Source organism: Canis lupus, chromosome 20 (genome assembly GCF_011100685.1).
Source record: "Canis lupus familiaris isolate Mischka breed German Shepherd chromosome 20, alternate assembly UU_Cfam_GSD_1.0, whole genome shotgun sequence".
In the NCBI taxonomy this organism is placed as follows: Eukaryota; Metazoa; Chordata; class Mammalia; order Carnivora; family Canidae; genus Canis; species Canis lupus.
The window spans coordinates 54,029,382-54,048,679 of NC_049241.1; the positions used below are offsets into that span (position 1 = coordinate 54,029,382).

General features: G+C 46.0%; 1 protein-coding gene and 1 non-coding gene across 2 annotated transcripts; one reads left to right on the top strand and one right to left on the bottom strand.

The window, feature by feature from the left end:
* Positions 1–1,047: 1,047 nt before the first annotated feature.
* LOC119864829 lies at positions 1,048–1,155 on the bottom strand. Its single transcript, XR_005375313.1, has one exon. It is a non-coding gene; the product is annotated as a U6 spliceosomal RNA (small nuclear RNA).
* A 7,005-nt stretch (positions 1,156–8,160) lies between these two features.
* On the top strand, positions 8,161–11,139 carry CD70 (CD70 molecule). The gene is made up of 3 exons (XM_038565333.1): positions 8,161–8,459; positions 9,557–9,590; positions 10,635–11,139. Exons 1-3 carry the CDS (start codon positions 8,283–8,285, stop codon positions 11,021–11,023), a joined length of 600 nt encoding a protein of 199 aa, XP_038421261.1. The 5' UTR covers positions 8,161–8,282; the 3' UTR covers positions 11,024–11,139.
* Positions 11,140–19,298: the final 8,159 nt, after the last annotated feature.

A 19,298-nucleotide genomic window follows, 5' to 3' on the forward strand; every position in this document is an offset into this window, starting at 1 on the left:
TAAGACAAGATCTATCAGGCATGCCCTGACTCAGAGGGACTCCTTGCTCTCTATTCTCAGTCCTGAGAAGAGGCAAACAAAAGAGGGATTAAATAGAGAACACTTACTGATATTAAAAGCATTCAACCATGAAAGAAGAATCCAGTGGACCATACAAAAATTAAAAACATCTGGGATACCTAGCTGGCTCAGTCGGCTAGATGTCTGCCTTTGGCTCAGGTTATGATCCTGGGGTCCTGGGATCAAGCCCTGGGTTGGGCTCCACATTGGGCATAGAGTCTAGTTACAATTCTTGATTCTCTCTCTCACTCTCCCTGTGCCCTTCTCCTCACTCCCGCTAACAACATGCGCTCTCTCTCTCAAAATTAAGTAAGGGGGTGCCTGGGTGGCTCAGTGGGTTAAGCATCTGCTTTCAGCTCAGTTCATTATCCCAGAATCCTAGGATCTACCCGCATGCTGAGCAGGGAGGCTGCTTCTCCCTCTCCCTCTGCCTACTGCTCCTCTGCTGTGCTCTCTCTTTCTCTGTCAAATAAATAAAATATTTTTAAAATAAATTAAAAATTGAGTAATTGCAAATATTTGCTCTTCTAAATATCCGATTAAGAAAGTTTAATAAAATTCACAAAACAGGAATAAATATTTACATATTTTATGCCATGCATCTAAAAAGGAATTTGTACCCAGAATATATCAAAGACACCTGGGTGGCTCAGTGGTCGAGTGTCTACCTTCAGCTCAGGGCTCAGGTAATGGTCCTGGAGTCCTGGGATTGAGTCTTGCATCTGGCTCCCCGCAGGGAGCCTGCTTCTCCCTCTGCCTGTGTCTCTGCCTCTCTTGCTGTGTCTCTCGTGAATAAATAAATAAAATTTACTTATTTAAAAAAATAATTCTTACAACTCAATGATTAAAAGACAAAAACCTCAGCAAAAAAAAAGAAAAGAAAAAAGAAAATTGTCAAAAAGCTGGATAGCTATGTCCTAGAGAAGCTATACAGCAGACAAATGAACATATGAAAAGATGCTCAATATTTATTTGTTTATTTATTTATAAATATGGTAACGCTTCACAAATTTGGGTGTCATCCCTGCACAGAGGGTCATGCTAATCTTCTTAGTATCATTCTAATTTTAGTATATGTGCTGGTAAAGCAAGCACAAAGTGCAAATTTAAATGACAACAAATTGGGGCACCAGCATGGCTCAGTTGGTGAGGCGGTAAAGTATTTGCCTTCAGCTCAGATCATGATCCCAGGCTCCTGGGATGGAGCCCCACATCTTCTCCCTCTGTCCCTCCCCCTGCTTGTGCTCTCTCTCAAATAAATAAATAAAATCTTTTTTATAATGACAGCAAATTACCACAAGAATGTCTAAAACTAACATGACTAACCAAACCAAGTATTGTTAAGGATATGGAGCAACTAGAACTCAACATGGGATGGCCACTTGGGAAAACAACCAGAAATTCCCTACAAAGTTGAACATACTCTTGGCTTATGACCTGCAGTCCCACTCCTATGAATTTATCCAAGAGAAGTGAAAACATGCCCACATAAAGACCCACACAGAATGCTCATAGCATCGTTATCCGCAATAGCCCCAAACTGAAAACAACACAAATGCCCATCAGTTGATGAATGCACAACAAAATGGAATATTACTCAGCAATATTGATACACATAACATTATGTCAAGCACAAAAGATACTGTGGGATTCCATTTACATGAAATTGTAGAAAAAGCAAAACCAGAGTGACAGAAAGTAGATCGATGGTTGCCTACGGATGGATTGGGAAGAGCAACTATAAAAGGGTCATGGGGTGGGGATCCCCAGGTGGCTCATCAGTTTGGCGCCTGCCTTCCGCCCAGGGCGTGATCCTGGGGTCCCGGGATCGAGTCCCACATTGGGCTCCCTGCGTAGAGCCTGCTTCTCCCTCTGCATGTGTCTCTGCCTCTCTCTCTATCACTCTTTCTCTCATGAATAAATAAATAAAATATTTTTTTAAATGTTAGCATTTAAAAAAAACGATTGAGGCTAAAGAGTTATGGAAAGCCAGTTGAAAAAAAAAGGTCACAGGGTAACTTTCCAGGGCAACAGAAATATTCTAGATCTCAACTGTGGTATTATTATATGACCTTGTGCATTTGGTAAAAATCATCACTCTATCCACTTAAATGGGTGAATTTTATTAGATAGAAATTATACTTCTGTTAAAAATAAACCTTTATGTTGATAGTGGCAAAAATAAAAAGGCAGAGCCTGGGTCTGGTACTGATGGCTCCACTGATCAGCTAAACCATGTCAGCAAATATTCATTTCCAAACATCTTATTCTCTGAGGAAAGTACTTTTCTCAACAAAAGTAATCACTGTTGGTCAACTTCCCATTTCCTTGCCACTGAAAATGATCTTCAACACAAGAGGTGACCTTCTCAGGCCACAGGTCTCCTGCTGATCACATCTTCTCCCTGTGTAGTCACCTGTGCAGATTTTTCAAGAAACCTGGGAGTAGGTGGTCTAGGTTTTCACAGACCCAGAATACTGAATGGGAGTCTTGGTCAAGTTATTAGTTAAAACCACATTCAATTCTCATGGCAAGGCGGACCAACCTGGAGGACGTTATGCCAAGTGAAATAAGCCAGATGCAGAAAGACAATCACTGTATGGTCTCACTTATACGTGGAATCTAAAAAGTCTCATTCATAGAACTAAAGAGTGGACCGGTGGCTGCCAGGCGCTGCGGGGTAAGAGGGGCGAAGTTGGTCAACCGGTACAACTTTGAATAATAAATAAGTTCTGGGGAATCTAGTGTGACAGAATGATGAAATAATGAGTAGCACTGTGTTATAGACTTAAAATTTGCTAAAGGGGTGACACCTGGGTGGCTCAGTTGGATGAACCATCTGCCTTCAGCTCAGATCCGGATATTGGGGTCCTGGAATCGAGCCCCCACGTCCGGCTCTCTGCTCAGTGGGGAGTCTGCTTCTCTCTCTCCTTCTGTGCTCTCTCTCTCTGTCTCTCTCATTATCTCTCAAATAAATAAATAAAATATTTTTTTTAAAAATTTGCTAAGGGAGCAGCCCTGGTGGCTCAGTGGGTTTAGCGTGGCCTCCAGCCCAGGGCGTGATCCCGGGGACCCAGGATCAAGTCCCACATCAGGCTCCCTGCATGGAGCCTGCTTCTCCCTCTGCCTGTGTCTCTGCCTCTCTCTCTCTCTGTGTCTCTATGAATAAGTAAATAAAATGTTTAAAAAAGAAAGATTAAAAAAATTTGCTAAGGGAATAGATCTTAAGTGTTTTCACCACAAAAAAACAGCAAGATGGCAACTGTGAGGGGATGGACCTCTTCATTAACTTGATAGTGGTGATCATTTCACAGTGTAAACATATTAAATCATCCTGTTGTATACCTTTTTTAAAAAAAAAACACTGCATTGGGCACCTGGGTGACTCAGTGGTTGAGCTTCTGCCTTCAGCTCAGGGCATGATCCTGGGGTCCAGGGATCCAGTCCCACATGGGGATCCCTGCAGGGAGCTTGCTTCTCCCTCTGCCTGTGTCTCTGCCTCTCTCTGTGTGTCCCTCATGAATAAATAAATAAAATCTTTTAAAAAAACACACATAATACAACCTAAGCTGCATATAATTTTTATTTGTTGATCATACCTCAATAAATCTGGGAAAAATTAGAAATGTTTAAAAACCACATTAGTTCCTTTTTCAGGCTTGAGCTTTGTCCTTTTAGTAGACTGTCTGCAGAAATGATCCCCAAGCATTCCCCATCTCTATGTGCATGTGTTCCTTCTCCCATCAAGTCATGGATTCAGTCTACTTCCCATTTCCTTGAATCTGGGTTGATCTTTGGATTTGCTTTCACCAAAAGAATACAGTGGAAGTGACACAGTTGCCACTCCCAAGCTGAGATCCTGTGACCATCAGCTTCTAGTTTTGCCTTCTTAGGATCCAGCCACCACGTATAGAAGCTTGGCTTAATTTTGGAGGATGGCTTGGCAGTTTCTCATAAAACTAAACATACCCTCACCATAGGAATCTGTAATCACAGTCCTTGGTATTTACCCAAAGGAGTTGGAAAACGTATGCCCGCACAGTTTTATGCATAATTGCCAAAACTTGGAAGCAAGTGTGCAGTAGGTGAATTGACAAATAAACTGTGGGGCATGCAGACATCGGCATATTATTCAGTGCTAAAAAGAAGTGAGGACTCCACCGCGAAAAGACACAGAGGAAATGTAAATGAATATTACTGAATAAAAGAAGTCAATCTGGGAAGCCTACGTAAGGAATGCTTGCAAATATCTGCAATTCTCGGAAACACAAGCTCAGGAGAAAAGGGATCTTACTTCCTTGCAACCAGATTGCCCCAGGGCAGGGGAGGGGGTGGAGAGGCTCTATCCTCTTCCTTCCCTACGGGTCAGAAGAGGAGTAGTAAGGGAGGTGGAAAGTTAGCTGGTAAGGGGAGGGAGCCAGCCTCTTGCTTGAAGGTAGGGGAAGCTCTGGTTTCAGAACTTCCTCAAACATCCCACACCGCCCCAGCACAACTGCACAATTGGGAGAACAATCGATTGATGGAGCCCCCCTAATGTCCCAGGCCAGTAATTTCAGAGCAGCAGGGAAAACCCAGACATGGGGTGCACATGTGCAATCAAACTCCGGCACACCCCCTCCACCCACCTCTCTGCGAGGTGGTTTCGGCTCATCTTTCTAGCCCTGCTGCCCTGAAAGATGGAAGTCGTAGCATGACACGCTTCACCGACCATGCAAAGTCTCAAAAATGTGATTCTTTATTTATCACAGGTATAAGCCCCCAATAACAAATGGGTGTTTGCGTTGGTTTTGTTTTCCCTTTTGTTACTACAAATCACACCACGTCGAATTTAGGTGTGAGCATCCGTGTTTGTGATGTGTGAGGGTGTGCTTATCACATAAAATCCTTCAAGGACAGCTGCTGGGACACAGGGAAGCTGTATTCTGGTCCCTTGACTGGTTCTGCTCTACCTCATCCTTTGCAAAATTGCGGATCCATTTCAAATCCCATCATCTGGGCCGGAGGATGCCTCCCAGCCAGATGCCGAGAAAACACAGCAAATCATCCAGCGCTTTGATCTTTCACCAAACCGCAGGTGAAAATGAAAATGTGTATTCCACCGGCTTTGAACTTCCAAATTCTCTTATTATGAAAAGAGAGTGTATCGCTTGATGCTATTTCTTGTGCGTATGCGTTTCTTTTTATAAACGGACTTTTTCTGTTTCACGTTTCTAGAGAGTGTCAGTCATTTCTTAAAGACTTCACAGGTATATTTTATACCTTAAAGAAAATCGTCAGTGTGTGATCCACTTTTCCTTTTTCACTCCCGCTTCCCATCTTGCGTGTGTATGTGCCCTTAAACTTGCTATTTTTACTGGAGCAATTATTCATTTATCTGCGAATCATTTCAGCATTCTCTTTTATGCCTTCTTAGTTTGTTTGCTTTTTTTGTTTTAACATACTTAACACATCACTGCACCAGGATGAATTTTTATGAAATCACCATGCTTTCGGTGTTTTCCTGGTTTCTTTTTTCCTTTTTACACTTAAACCTTTGCTCCAGCTGGAATTTTTTTTCTTTTTTTTTAAATTTTTATTTATTTATGATAGTCACACACAGAGAGAGAGAGAGAGAGGGGGGCAGAGACACAGGCAGAGGGAGAAGCAGGCTCCATGCACCAGGAGCCCGATATGGGATTCGATCCCGGGTCTCCAGGACCGTGCCCTGGGCCAAAGGCAGGCGCCAAACCGCTGCGCCACCCAGGGATCCCTCCAGCTGGAATTGACTTCGGGTTTGGCCATCTCTTAGCTTTTCTGTCAACTGGTGATTGATGTAATTACCAATTGACTGCCCAGAGAGGTTGATACCCTTTTTCTGCGTTTATAAACCACTTGAATTCCTTTCTTTGTGAATTGTTTGTACCCTTGTACGTTCTTTTTTTATTAATTTTTATTTATTTATGATAGTCACACACAGAGAGAGAGAGAGAGGCAGAGACATAGGCAGAGGGAGAAGCAGGCTCCATGCACCGGGAGCCCGATGTGGGATTCGATCCTGGGTCTCCAGAACGCGTCCTGGGCCAAAGGCAGGCGCCAAACCGCTGCGCCACCCAGGGATCCCCCTTGTACGTTCTTCTAATGAGTATTTTGTGGGTGAAAATAACAAAATCAAGAGCGGGCCTTTATTGAGCACTTGCTGTGTGCTTGGCGCCAGGCTATGGCCTGACACATACCTTTTCCTCTGAACCCCTTCACGGCCCACGTTAGGGATTCCAGGAACATTGACCCTAAAAGTTGATGAGGATATGAGTTTCTCAAAACGTCAAAGCTAAAATGTGACATTCCAGAGACTGGAATACAGGTGCGCTGAGGGACTGCAGATTCCACGTACTTGACTATCCTCTGTAGCAATTAGTCTTACCGCGTTGAGATGGAGGTCGGGAGGGACACCAGGTGGACTGCAGGAAATCGTCAAAAGTCCGTTGTGGGGAACAGGACATGATGAGGACTAGAGGCTCTGGAGATGGGGTTAGCGGCTGGAGCTAGACTTTAGAACCCAGGGGCGGGGGCGGGGGGGGTGTTATATAGTAAGAAAGAAGGTTGGGAAAATTTTCTAGGATCATGCCACCACGCTCAGGAGAGCTGGAAGGGGAAAGCCCTTGGGGGTCCTGCCCGCTAAAACCCCAAACTTAATCCTAGGGCTTTAGGAAAGGTAATTCCTTTAGCAGTTGGGGGTCTCAGCGTACAAATGCCAATCACCTGCATCCCAAGGATTATGGGTGCGTTTGACTCCTTTCTTTTCTTTTCTTTTCTTTTTTTTCTCTTTTCTTTTCTTTTTCTTTCTTTCTTTTCCTTCCTTCCTTCCTTCCTTCCTTCCTTCCTTCCTTCCTTCCTTCCTTCCCTCCTTCCTTCTCTTGCCACCCCACCAGCCAAGGTGGTTGGCTCCGGCTCTGAAATCTCTGAAATCTATCCCGTGTCCGCCCTCCAGACCAGGTCTCTACCCACTCCTCACTTTGGAAGGAAATTTTTAAGTTCCGGTGTCTATCGGCAAAGCTTCTTAGAACACAGCTCTGGGCACTTGTTGCGGCGACAGCAGCTTTCATGCAGTGAAAGTGCAGGGTTAGATTCACTGATACGGACCGCGATGGGCATGATCCTGCAAGCCCAGGCCATCTCTCTAACGTCTTGTTGTAGGATTTTTGCGGCTGCCACAGCACAGTACCACAAATGGGGTGGCTTACAACGACAGAAATTCATTCTGTCACAGGTCCAGAGGCCAGATGTCTGAAATCAAGGTGTCCGCAGAGCCTCGCTCCCTCTGGAGGCTTTAAGAAAGAATCCTTCCTAGCGTCTTCCCGGTTTCTGGTGTCCTGAGCAATTCTTGGCAATGTCTCTGCCTATGTCTCTGCCTCTCTCTCTCTCTCTCTCTCTCTCTCTCTCTCTCTCTCTCTCTCTCGGCTTGTAGATGAATCCCTCTGATGTCCACCTCCATCCTCACATCTTCCCTCCGTGCCTCTGTGTGGCCTTTCCTCTCCTGACAAAATGCCATTCTTTGAATTTAGGACCCACCCTATTCCAGGATGATCTCATCTAACGACACCCATCTAATGGTGTTCCCAAGTGAGGTCACATACCAACTGCGGTTCTAGGCACCACAGGAATTTGGGACCGGATACTATTCAACCCACTGCAGCCATTAGGGACAGGTGGTCTCCGAAAAGAAGAGAACCCTGAAGGGTGATGTGAAGTGTTTATAAGAGCCGGCCACCAAAGTGACCTTTACAGGCTTCTACTCTCCTCCTATTGGGCAGGTCAGTCACGTGGCCCCGCAGCAGGCTGGGGAGACCCGGGAAAGTGAAGAGAAGCACGTGGGTGTTTGGAGAGCCTCCCTGCCATCCCTGGCTGCTTGCCCAGCGCAGCATCTGGTCCGTAGGGGATGCTCGATGAAGATTTGTTGAATGAGTGAATGAGTGAATGAGTGAGTGAGTGAGTGAGTGAATACCAGGAAGGTGAGGGGAAGGAGCCAACTAGGAAGCTCAAGGGGCCCCGTGCAGCTGGCCCACCGCTCTGGGAGCTGGGGGTGTGCAGGAGCTGGGGTGGGGGGATTTCCCTGCTGAGTGAGTGAACCACTCAAATCCCTCCCCTTTGCCGGACATCCCCAGAGTGGGGCGGGGCGGGTCCCAGGCAGGTTTGGGCAAGCAGAAGCCTCAGAGCTGAGGGAGGGCTGACGTTTCATCCGGCTGATGCAGCGCCGACTGAAGACCACGATGGCAGAGGAGGGCTCCGGCTGCCCGGTGCCCCGCTTGCCCTGGGCGTCCGTCCTGCGGGTGGCTCTGCCGCTCTTTCTGGCGGGCGCGGTTATCTACTGCTTCCTCTGCACCCAGCGCCTCGCGCAGCAGCGGCAGCTCGAGTCACCTGGGGTGAGTTGAAAAGCAAGGCGGAAAAGAGATGCAAACCTGCCACCTGCCCCGTGGAGCCTGGGGACCTCCGGGCGCTACCCGGTCTTGCGTGGGTGGGGGGAGGGGCGCGGAGGGAGCCGGGGCGAGCGACCGGAATCGCGGTGGGATCCAAGCCCAGGGACCGAGCGGCCGGGGCTCTCGGAGCCAGATGGAGAAAAGTCGCCCGGGGAGACCTGGTTGGGAAAGAGTAGGGCGAGAGTTAGAGACCCGAGCAAGCGGATAGGGCCCGGCTGCCCTGGAGGGTAGGGGATGTCGCTTGTGTTCCGGAGGTGAATCCCGGGTGGGGATCCCGGGGTGGGGAGGTTGCCGCTGAGCAAGGGGCATCCGATGTGGGCATAGAAAATGACTCGTCTTTGGTGTTCCCCCGGCGGGCTGACTCAGAGGCTGCTGGGGGCTTCACAAAGCCGGGAGGGCGTGGGTCCGGCGCCTGCGAGACCAGGGCGGCCCGGCCCGCTCTCCTGGAAGCCCTGGACACCCATCACGGGGGCCCCACCTCGCGGGGGACCAGGGGTGCGCAGCGCAGGGGGGTGCGCAGCGCAGGGGGCTGCGCGGCGGAGAGAGCAGGTGTAAGCAGTTCATTCAAAACTACTTCCTCTTTAAGAGATCTTTAAAAAGTCGACTCAGGCGGACGGGTCGAGAAGCGGGTAGAAGGATGAGCAGAAGAGAGAGGTCTTCATTGGGGCGCCGAGGCGGGGGGAGGGGGGCAAGGGGGGGACTTAAAACCTTCATGCTATGTGCCCACCGGGAGGGGGGGGACTTAAAATCCTCATGCTCACGTGCCCACCGGGAACGGGGAGGACTTAAAACCTTCATGCTTATGTGCCCATCAGGAGGGGGGTGACTTAAAACCTTCATGCTTATGTGTCCACCGGGAGGGGGGGACTTAAAACCTCATGTTTATGTGCCCACCGGGAGGGGGGGACTTAAAACCTTCATGCTTATGTGCCCACCGGGAGGGGGGGGGGACTTAAAACCCTCATGCTCATGTGCCCACCGGGAGGGGGGACTTAAAACCTTCATGCTCTTGTGCCCACCGGTTTCCCCTTCTTTTCTTCCAGTGGGACATGGCTGAGCTCCAGCTGAATCACACAGGTAACCTCGCGCGCGCGTGGGAGGCAGAAAGAGAGAGGGACAGAGAATGAGAAATCGCGATAAAGAGACAGAAAGAGAAAGAGCCAGAGAAAGGGAGAGAGAGTGAGCCCGGGAGGGAGAGGAAGGTGAGGGGGGCGTAGTGTGTTTCTGGCTCTCTACGACCTTGCTCCTTCGGCATCCCTCGCCCTTTACCGTCCGCCTTTTGGGGAAAGAAAGCGCACTCAGCACAGTCGCCAGGTTCCTCCCTTCGCCCCGCAGGCCTTAGCCCGGCGCTGTTCAGGTGCCACCGCAGACAAGGGAGCGGGGCTCCCTTCTACCCAGAGGCTCAGCCAGTAAATACAAGAACATGCAAACTACCTACACGCCGAGGGGAGGGGGGGGTACACCCCGCCGCCTCGGACGTGTCCTACCGAAAGATTAAGCAGGGGAGGGGATTGGGGCGCACCAGGGCTGGCTTTGCCGGGGACAGTGGAGTCCTCGGGAGCGGCAGCGTCCCTGAGAAGGTGGCCTTAGAGAAAGAGGTGAAGGTGGTGAGGGAGCCAGCCACTGGGTGGCCCGTGGGGAGGCCCTCCCCCTCCCTCTAGCCCTCCCCACCGTGGGGCCTTTCCCGCTCATCCCCAGAGGTTTGGATGCTGTGTTCATTCCATTTTGTAGTGGAGGGAAACCCTGTTCCTCTTTTTCTTCTCTGGCACTTTCTATTCTGGCTGCTGAGACACCATGCCGTAAATTAGGTGGTTTATAACAGCAGACATTTCTTTCTCATGGTTCTGGAAACTGAAGTCCAATATCAAGGCATCAGCAGATTCTCCGTGGCTGGTGAGAACCTGCTTCTTGGTTTCTAGCTGACCATCTTTTCTCCGTGCCCTTACGTGGCAGGAACGGGGAGAGTGGTCTCCACACCCATGATCTCATCCCCTCCCAAAGGCATTATCCAATACCATTATCTTGGGGGTTAGGGTTCGACAGAGGAATTGTGGACATTGGGGCTGTAGCGCTGTTTCCCTAAACCTCCATCCTCCCACCTCCCTGACGCTCTGCCCCCAGGACAGCGGCAGGACTGCAGGCTGCGCTGGCAAGGAGGCCCAGCACTGGGCCGCTCCTTCGTGCATGGACCGGAGCTGGACAACGGGCAGCTGCATGTCCAGCGCAGTGGCATCTATAGGCTGCACATCCAAGTGACACTGGCCAACTGTTCCTCCTCCCTATGGGCCACCACGCCCCACAGGGCCACCCTGACGGTGGGCATCTGCTCCCCAGCAGCTCGCAGCATCAGCCTGCTGCGCCTCAACTTTCACGGAGGTTGTGTGGTCACCTCCCAGCGCCTGACACCATTGGGTCGAGGAGACACTCTCTGCACCAACCTCACCCTGCCTCTGCTGCCATCCCCAAATGCCGATGAGACCTTTTTTGGGGTTCAGTGGGTCCACCCCTAACTATTGCACTTCCTGGCCCAGATTTATTGGGAGAATGTGTTTTTCTCTTTTTTATTTTCTCTTATAAAAATGTTTTTCTTTGTGTATCTCTGTAATATAGTGATTTATAATAAATATCTATTTGGTTTTTGTCCTCTTTTCTGGCACTGGAGCCTAGTGGCAGAAAACCCTTGGCATTTCCTCTGTGTGGAGAGCGTTAAAGGTTCTGTTATAAACAGAATACTTTTGGATTATAATTCAAAATATAAAATAAATATCCATGAGTCCATATTGATATAAATAGGTGGTTGAATATATTTGTAAGTGGAGAAGAAGAGACAAAGCCCTTGTGCAGAATTTCAAATACTTTATATTGTCAACCCTAGAAGTGAAACTGCCAGTTATGGGCACTTGGTTTTGACTCAGGTCCGGATCGCAAGGTCCAGAGATCAAACCCCACATGAGACCCCATGCTCAGCCAGAGTCTGCTCATCCCTCTCCCTCTGCTCCTCCTTCTGCTGTCTCACTGTCTCTGGTGCACGCTCTCTCTCTCGAAAAGATAAATAAAATGTTTTTTTAAACTGCCAGTTATTTTATCAGCAAAAATAGATTTATTCAGGAATAGTACCAAACTGCAATCCATAGCGAGCAAAACCTATGCCAAGTCTGCCAAACAAAGGAGAGGACTGCTCTTTTCTAGAGGAAAGCAGAAAATTGGGAAGGCATCATAGATGAAGTCCATTGGAGTAACCTGGGAGATTGAAGTAAAGTGGCTTCTCATTAGGTGAGTTGTGACTGTCTGCCATTGGCTATACTGCTGCCCGGGGAGGAGGAAAACTTTCTTCCTCCTGCTGATATGGTTAAATAGTATCCACATGCAAGATGTGGCTCTTCCTATTGGGTTTGCAGTCAATGATGAGTGGTAGGGCATGAGAGTTCCTCCTGCCACACATCGCAACTTCATTTAAATGAAGTTTCGCTTTATAATTTTCACAATGGGGGGATCCCTGGGTGGCACAGTGGTTTGGCGCCTGCCTTTGGCCCAGGGCGCGATCCTGGAGACCCGGGATCGAGTCCCACCTCGGGCTCCCGGTGCATGGAGCCTGCTTCTCCCTCTGCCTATGTCTCTGCCTCTCTTTCTGTCTGTGTGTGACTATCATAAATAAATAAAAATTAAAAAAAATAATAATTTTCACAATGTAGCTACTCCATCCTAAAGGAGGAGTAGCTCCCCACTCCTTAGGTGTGGACTTCACCATAGTGACTTCCTTCCATGGAGGACAATATGGAAAGTGAGAGGATGAGGAGTAATTTTATGGTGGAAAAACCTGACCAGGTGCGCCTCAGTGGTTGACCATTTGCCTTCTGTTCAGCTCGTGATCCCAGGGTCCTGGAATCAAGTACTGCATTGGGTTCCCCCCAGGGAGCCTGCTTCTCCCTCTGCCTGTGTCTCTGCCTCTCTCTGTGTGTCTCTCATGAATAAACAAATAAAATCTTAAAAAAAGAAAAAGAAAAACTTGACCAACACACCTCAGTCATGTGACCAAGGCCAACATCAGTAGTGTTAAGCCACTGCCACAGCACACACCCCTAACATGAGAGGATGAGAAAAACATTTCACTTTTGCAGTCTTCCTCCCAAAATCCATCACCCCAGTCTAACTAGGAGAAAAAAATCAGACAAATTACAAGAAGGAGGCATCTTACAAAATACCTAACCAGTCTTCTTCAGAATGCTCAGTCATCAAAAACAAAGAAAGTTTGGGAAACTGTCGTAACCAAGAGGAACCTAAGGAGACATGATGATCAAATGTACTTAGGAATCATGGATGGGATTCTGGGCAGATAAAGATATTGGAGGAAAAGTGAAGGAAATCTGAATCAACTATGAGATTTAGTTAATAATAATGTATTAGGACTGGTTCATGAATTGTAGCAAAGGTTCTATACTAATGTAAAATGTTAAAAATAGAGAAACTGTGTGCATGGAAGTATATGAGAAGTCTATACTCTCTGCTCAGTTTTCCTGTAAATCTAAAACTCATCTAAAAAATAAAGTTTATTAGTAAAAAATAATGAGAATTGCTTCAATGGAAGGATGGTGTAGCCAAGTATGAAAGTCTGAGTTTCAAGATGAATGGATAAAGAAGATGTGGTTTATGTATACAATGGAATATTACTCAGCCATTAGAAACGACAAATACCCACCATTTGCTTTGGATGGAACTGGAGGGTATTATGCTGAGTGAAATAAGTCAATCAGAGAAGGACAAACATTATATGGTCTCATTCATTTGGGGAATATAAAAAATAGTGACAGGGAATAAAGGGGAAAGGAGAAAAAAATGAGTGAGAAATATCAGAAAGGGAGACAGAACATGAGAGACTCCTAACTCTGGGAAACGAACTAGGGGTGGTGGAAGGGGAGGAAGGTGGGGGGATGGGGTGACTGGGTGACAGGCACTGAGAGGGGCACTTGATGGGATGAGCACTGGGTGTTATTCTATATGTTGGCAAATTGAACACCAATAAAAAATAAATTTACAAAAAAAAAAAAGAGAGAGAGAGAGAGAAAGTCTGAGTTTCAGGGATGCCTGGGTGGCTCAGCGGTTGAGCATCTGCCTTTGGCTCAGGGTGTGATCCCATGGCCCCAGGATCGAGTCCCACATCGGGCTCCCTGAGGGGAGCCTGCTTCTCCCTCTGCCTATGTCTCTGCCTTTTTCTGTGTGTATCTCATAAATAAATAAATAAATAAGCCTTTTGGAAAAAAAATAAATTCTGAGTTTCAAAAGTTTAAGCAGTAAACTTGTAAAATCTCATCTTCCAAGATGATCTCCACAAGGCATGCAAGATGATGTCAATCAGATGTAAATTTCTAAATTTAGTACACCTATGCTCATAGCAGCACCATTCAATGTAGCCACAGGTAGAAGGGTTAATAATGACTCCTAAAACAATAGAAAATTGAAGTTAAGAGCTAGCTCTTTAAAAATAAACAAAATACACAAACCTCTAGCTAGACTCAATAGGGGAAAAAGAGAGAAGACTAAAATAAATAACATCAGAAAAGTGAGAGGAGACATTACAACTAGCTCCATAGAAGTACAAAGGATCCTAAGAGGACTCGAATAATTGGAAAGTTATTCCATGCTCATGTATTGGAAGAATTAATATTGTTAAAATGTCTGCATTACCCAAAGCTAGCTACAGATATAATACAATTCCTATCAAAATTCCAATGGCGGGATCCCTGGGTGGCGCAGCAGTTTAGCGCCTGCCTTTGGCCCAGGGCGTGATCCTGGAGACTCGGGATCGAATCCCACGTCGGGCTCCCGGTGCATGGAGCCTGCTTCTCCCTCTGCCTGTGTCTCTGCCTCTCTCTCTCTCTCTCTCACTCTGTGTGTGTGACTACCATAAATAAATAAAAATTTTAAAAAAATTTTTAAAAATTCCAATGGCATTTTTCACAGAAATAGAAAAAAAATCTAGGATTTGTATGGAACCACAAAAGGTCCCAAATAGCCAAAGCAATCTAAAAAAAAAGAAAAAGAAAAAGAAATAATGCTGCAGGTGTCACACTTCCTGATTTCAAATTTATTTATATTACAAAACTATCGTAATCAAAACAGTATGGTATTGGCATAAAACCAACACATCAATCAATAGAACGGAATAGAGTACAGAGGTTCAGATGGCTATGTGTCGGCCTTTGGCTCAGGTCATGATCTCAGGGTCCTGGAGGCTCCTTGCTCAGTGGGGAGTCTGCTTCTCCCTTTGCCCCTCCCCTCTACCCTGCTCATGCTCGCTCTCCCTCTCAAATTAATGAATAAAATCTGTTTTTTTTTTTTAAGAATAGAGTCCAGAAATAAATTCATGCATATATGGTCAATTAATCTATAAAAATATGTGATGGAGAAAGGACGGTTGGTTTTAAGAAAACTAGACAGCCACATGCAAAAGAATGAAACCAGACCCCTACCTTACACCATATACAAAATCAACTCCAAATGGATTAAAAACTTGAATGGAAGACCTGAAACCATATAACTCCTAGAAGAAAACACAGGATATAAATTCCTTGATGCTGGCCTTCGCAATGATTTTTGGATTTGCAGCTTTTAAATTTTTTCCAAAAGTAAAACATGCCCAGTGGGAAAAATCCCAACAGTGCAAAAGAATATTAAATAAAACAAACAACAAAAAAGCCAGATTTTGTATAGTCCTTCCCTTAATTTACCTTTTAAAAGGACCATAGTAGAGATATCTGGATGGCTCAGCCGTTCAACACCTGCCTTTGGCCCAGGGTGTGGTCCTGGAGTCCTGGGATGGAGTCCCGCATTGGGCTCCCTGCATGGGGCCTGCTTCTCCCTCTGCCTGTGTCTCTGCCTCAGTATCTCTCCCTCTCTGTGTGTGTGTGTGTGTGTGTCTCATGAATAAATAAATAAAATCTTTTTAAAAATAAATAAATAATAAATAAATAAATAAATAAATAAATAAATAAATAAATAAATGGACCATAACTGACCATTTGGCAACACACCCTTCCGATCACTTGCCTAGTAGATCTGAGTTTCAAGAGGATAGCAAAGATAAGTGAGTATGGGAAGGATAACCATTCTGATGAGTGTAAAGGGATATCTCATGTGATTTTGATTTATTTCCCTGTTAATCAGTGATGGTGAGCATCTTTCATGTACATATTGACCACCTATATGTCTTCTTTGGCAAAATGTCCAGTCAGGTCCTCTGCTCATTTTTTTAATTGGATTACTTCTTTTTTTCACTACTGAGTTATATGAGTTCTTTATGTAGTTTGGATACTAATCCTTTAAGATAGATGGTTACAAATATTTTCTCCCATTCCTTAGGTTGCCTTTTGATTTTGTTGATGGCTTCCCTTTCTATGCAGAAGCTTCTTCTCTTGAGATAGCCCCATTTGCTTCTTTTTGCTTTTTGTTTCCTTTACCTTTGGTGTCAAATGTTCAAGACATTAATCCATTTTGGAGTTTTTGTTTGTTTGTTTAATATTTTATTTATTTATTCATGAGAAAGAGAGACAAAGACACAGGCAGAGGGAGAAGCGAGCTCCATGCAGGGAGCCTGACATGGGACTCAATCCTGGGTCTCCAGGATCACGCCCTGGGCTGAAGGTGGTGCTAAACCGCTAAGCCAACCAGGCTGCCCATTAATCCATTTTGAGTTGATTTTTGTGGATGGTGGTAAGACAGAGATCCAGTTTCGTTCTTTTAGCCCAATGAGACCTATTTCAAACTCTGACCTTCAGAACCATAGGAATGTAAACTTGTGTTGTTTTAAGCCACAAGGCTGATGATCATTCATATAGTAGCCACGGGAAACCATATATGCCCTCCGCCTTTGGCCTTTGCCGTAGCTGTTGGGGTTACATTTTCTCACCAGCTGCTCCTCACCTCTCCCCCCTTATCTCTCTCTTCATAGATCTCACTCCCTTGTCTCAAAATTCTGCTGATTCTATCATGCAGAGCTCCTGAATTCTGTCCTTACTGATATCCAGGGTTATATTACTCAACAATCACCAAAGATCAAGACCCATCAAGAGGTTTTCATTAACAAAAAGTTCTCATCCACTTTCAGGAATGAATTGTAACATTCCACTAGAAGGCTAGGAGCCATAGTCGGGATCATGAACCTCTGATGGTAGAAATGCAAGGGGCTCTTGGGTGTATTGTGAAGTAGAAAATGAGTCTAGAACCAGGTTAGGCAGACCTCTAAATTCCAGACTAAGGATTAAGGATTTATTGCCCAGGCAAGAGGGAGCCATTAAAGATGTCAGAATGAGGAGGGACCTGACTGAATTTGCAGTTTTAAAAGGTCATTCGAGGGATCTCTGGGTGGTGCAGCGGTTTGGTGCCTGCCTTTGGCCCAGGGCGTGATCCTGGAGACCCAGGATCGAATCCCACGTCGGGCTCCTGGTGCATGGAGCCTGCTTCTCCCTCTGCCTGTGTCTCTGTCTCTGTCTCTGTCTCTGTCTCTCTCTCTCTCTCTCTGTGACTATCGTAAATAAATAAAAAAATTAAAAAAAAAAAAAAAAGGTCATTCGAGGAGTCTTTTACACAATCCTCCCCACCCCAGGACTGGATCACATTCTCTCCTTCTGCATCCCTAGTGCTTTCCTTCACCATGCTGTCTACAAATAATAGCTATACATGGGGATATTTTGCTGACTCTCCATCAGGACCAGGATAGCCTTGTTTATTTCAGACATTAGGGTATCTGTGGTTTGGCAAGGGAATGAGTATAATAATGATGGGGGAAAGGATAAATACTGGTGAAAGAAAAGAAGAAAGAGGGACGCCCGGGTGGCTCAGTGGTTGAGCATCTGCCTTTGGCTCAGGGCATGACCCTGGAATCCCAGGATCAAGTCCCGCATCGGGCTCTCTGCATGGAGCCTGGTTCTCCTCCCTCTGCCTATGTCTCTCCCTCTCTGTGTATCTCTCATGAATAAATAAATAAAAATTTTTAAAAAAGAAAATGAAAAGAAAAAAGAAAGTCTCAACATCATTAGCTATGAGGTAAATATGAGTCAAGACCACAATGAGATATCACTACATACTTTCTAGGATGACTATAATAAAAAATATAGACAATAGGGGCAGCCCGGGTGGCTCAGCAGTTTAGTGCTCCCTTCAGCCCAGGGCCTGATCCTGTAGACCAGGGATCAAGTCCCACATCGGGCTCCCTGTATGGAGCCTGCTTCTCTCTCTCTCTGTGTGTGTGTCTTTCATGAATAAATAAAAATCTTTAAAAATAAAAGATAGACAATTAAAAAATGCTGGCAAGGAGGGATAGAGATTAGAACTAGGATGGTTAACTTTAGGTATCCACTTGACCAGATCATGGGACACCCACACACCTGGTTAGGTATGATGTCTGGATGTGTCTGTGAGAGTGTTTCTGGAAGAGCTTAGGTTAGCATCTGAATCTGTAGACTGAGAAGGGAGTGCTGCCTTCCCTGATGAGGATGGGCCTCATCCAACCTGTGGAGGGCCTAAACAGAACAAAAACAGAGGAAGGGAGGACACATGTCTTTTTTAACTGCCTAACTGAGCTGGGACAGTGGTTCTCTCCTGCCCTTGAACTGTGATGTCCATCAGCTCCTGACCCCTTCAACTTGGACTCAAATTATACCAACAGCTCTCTCCAATCTCAGGCATGCAGATGGAAGATCATGGGGCATACTGTCATGAGCCAATTCCTCATTCTAAATCTCTTTACAGATGCACATCTCCTGTTGACTGTGTTTCTCAGGAAACCCTGACTAATGCAGAAATCCTCATATATTGTTGGTGCGATTCTAAAATGGTTCAGCCTCTGTGGAAAACTGCTCAGACATTTCTCAAAACGTAAACACAGGACTGTCACATGATGAAGCAATTTCACTTCTAGGTATGTACGCAAGAGAAATAAAAAAATCATATGTCCATGGGATCCCTGGGTGGCTCAGCGGTTTAGCGCTGCCTTCAGCTAAGGTCATGGTCCTGGAGTCCCAGGATTGAGTCCCACGTCGGGCTCCCTGCGTGGAGCCTGCTTCTCCCTCTGCCTGTGTCTCTGCCCCCCCCCCCCGTCTGTGTCTCTCATGAATAAATAAATAAAATCTTAAAAAAAAACATGTCTACACAAAAGCTTGTACACAAATGTTCACTACAACATTATTCATAATAGCTCAAAGTTGAAACAACCCAAATGTCCATCAACAAATGAATGGATAAACAAAATGCGGGACTCCATATGATGCAATATTGTTTGGCAGCTAAAGGATGAAGTAATGACACATTTTACAACATGAATGAATCTTGGAAAGGGGATGCTAAGCAAGAGAAGCGAGACACAAGAGACAACATATTATATGATTCCGTTAATTTGAAATGTCCATCACAGAGAAACCTACAGAGACAGACAGTAGACTAGTGGTTGTATTAGTAAGGATGCTTCAGAGAAACAGAATCAATACGATGCACAAAAATATGGAAAGAGATTTATCATAAAGAATCAGCTTACAGAGTCATAGAAATAGACCAGTTTCAAGAGCTGACGTTGGCAAGCTGGATACATGGAGAAGCAATGGGATAGGCAATCCGGAGGCCCACGGGCTCAAGACCAACTGAAAGAGCCAGTGTTCCAGTTTGAACATGAAGGCATGAAAAAAAATCCCAGTTCAAAGGCAGGCAGGAGTTCCCTCTTCCTCCACTTTTTTGTTCTACTTGGGGGTTTCAGCTGATTGGATGAGGTCCACCCATATTAGGAAGTCATGACTTTAA

Coding starts and splice junctions, on each gene's coding strand:
- CD70 (XM_038565333.1), top strand. CDS start 8,283: ATGCAGCGCCGACTGAAGACCACGATGGCAGAGGAGGGCTCCGGCTGC. Junction 8,460..9,556: donor GGCAGCTCGAGTCACCTGGG/GTGAGTTGAAAA, acceptor CTTTTCTTCCAG/TGGGACATGGCTGAGCTCCA. Junction 9,591..10,634: donor GCTCCAGCTGAATCACACAG/GTAACCTCGCGC, acceptor CTCTGCCCCCAG/GACAGCGGCAGGACTGCAGG.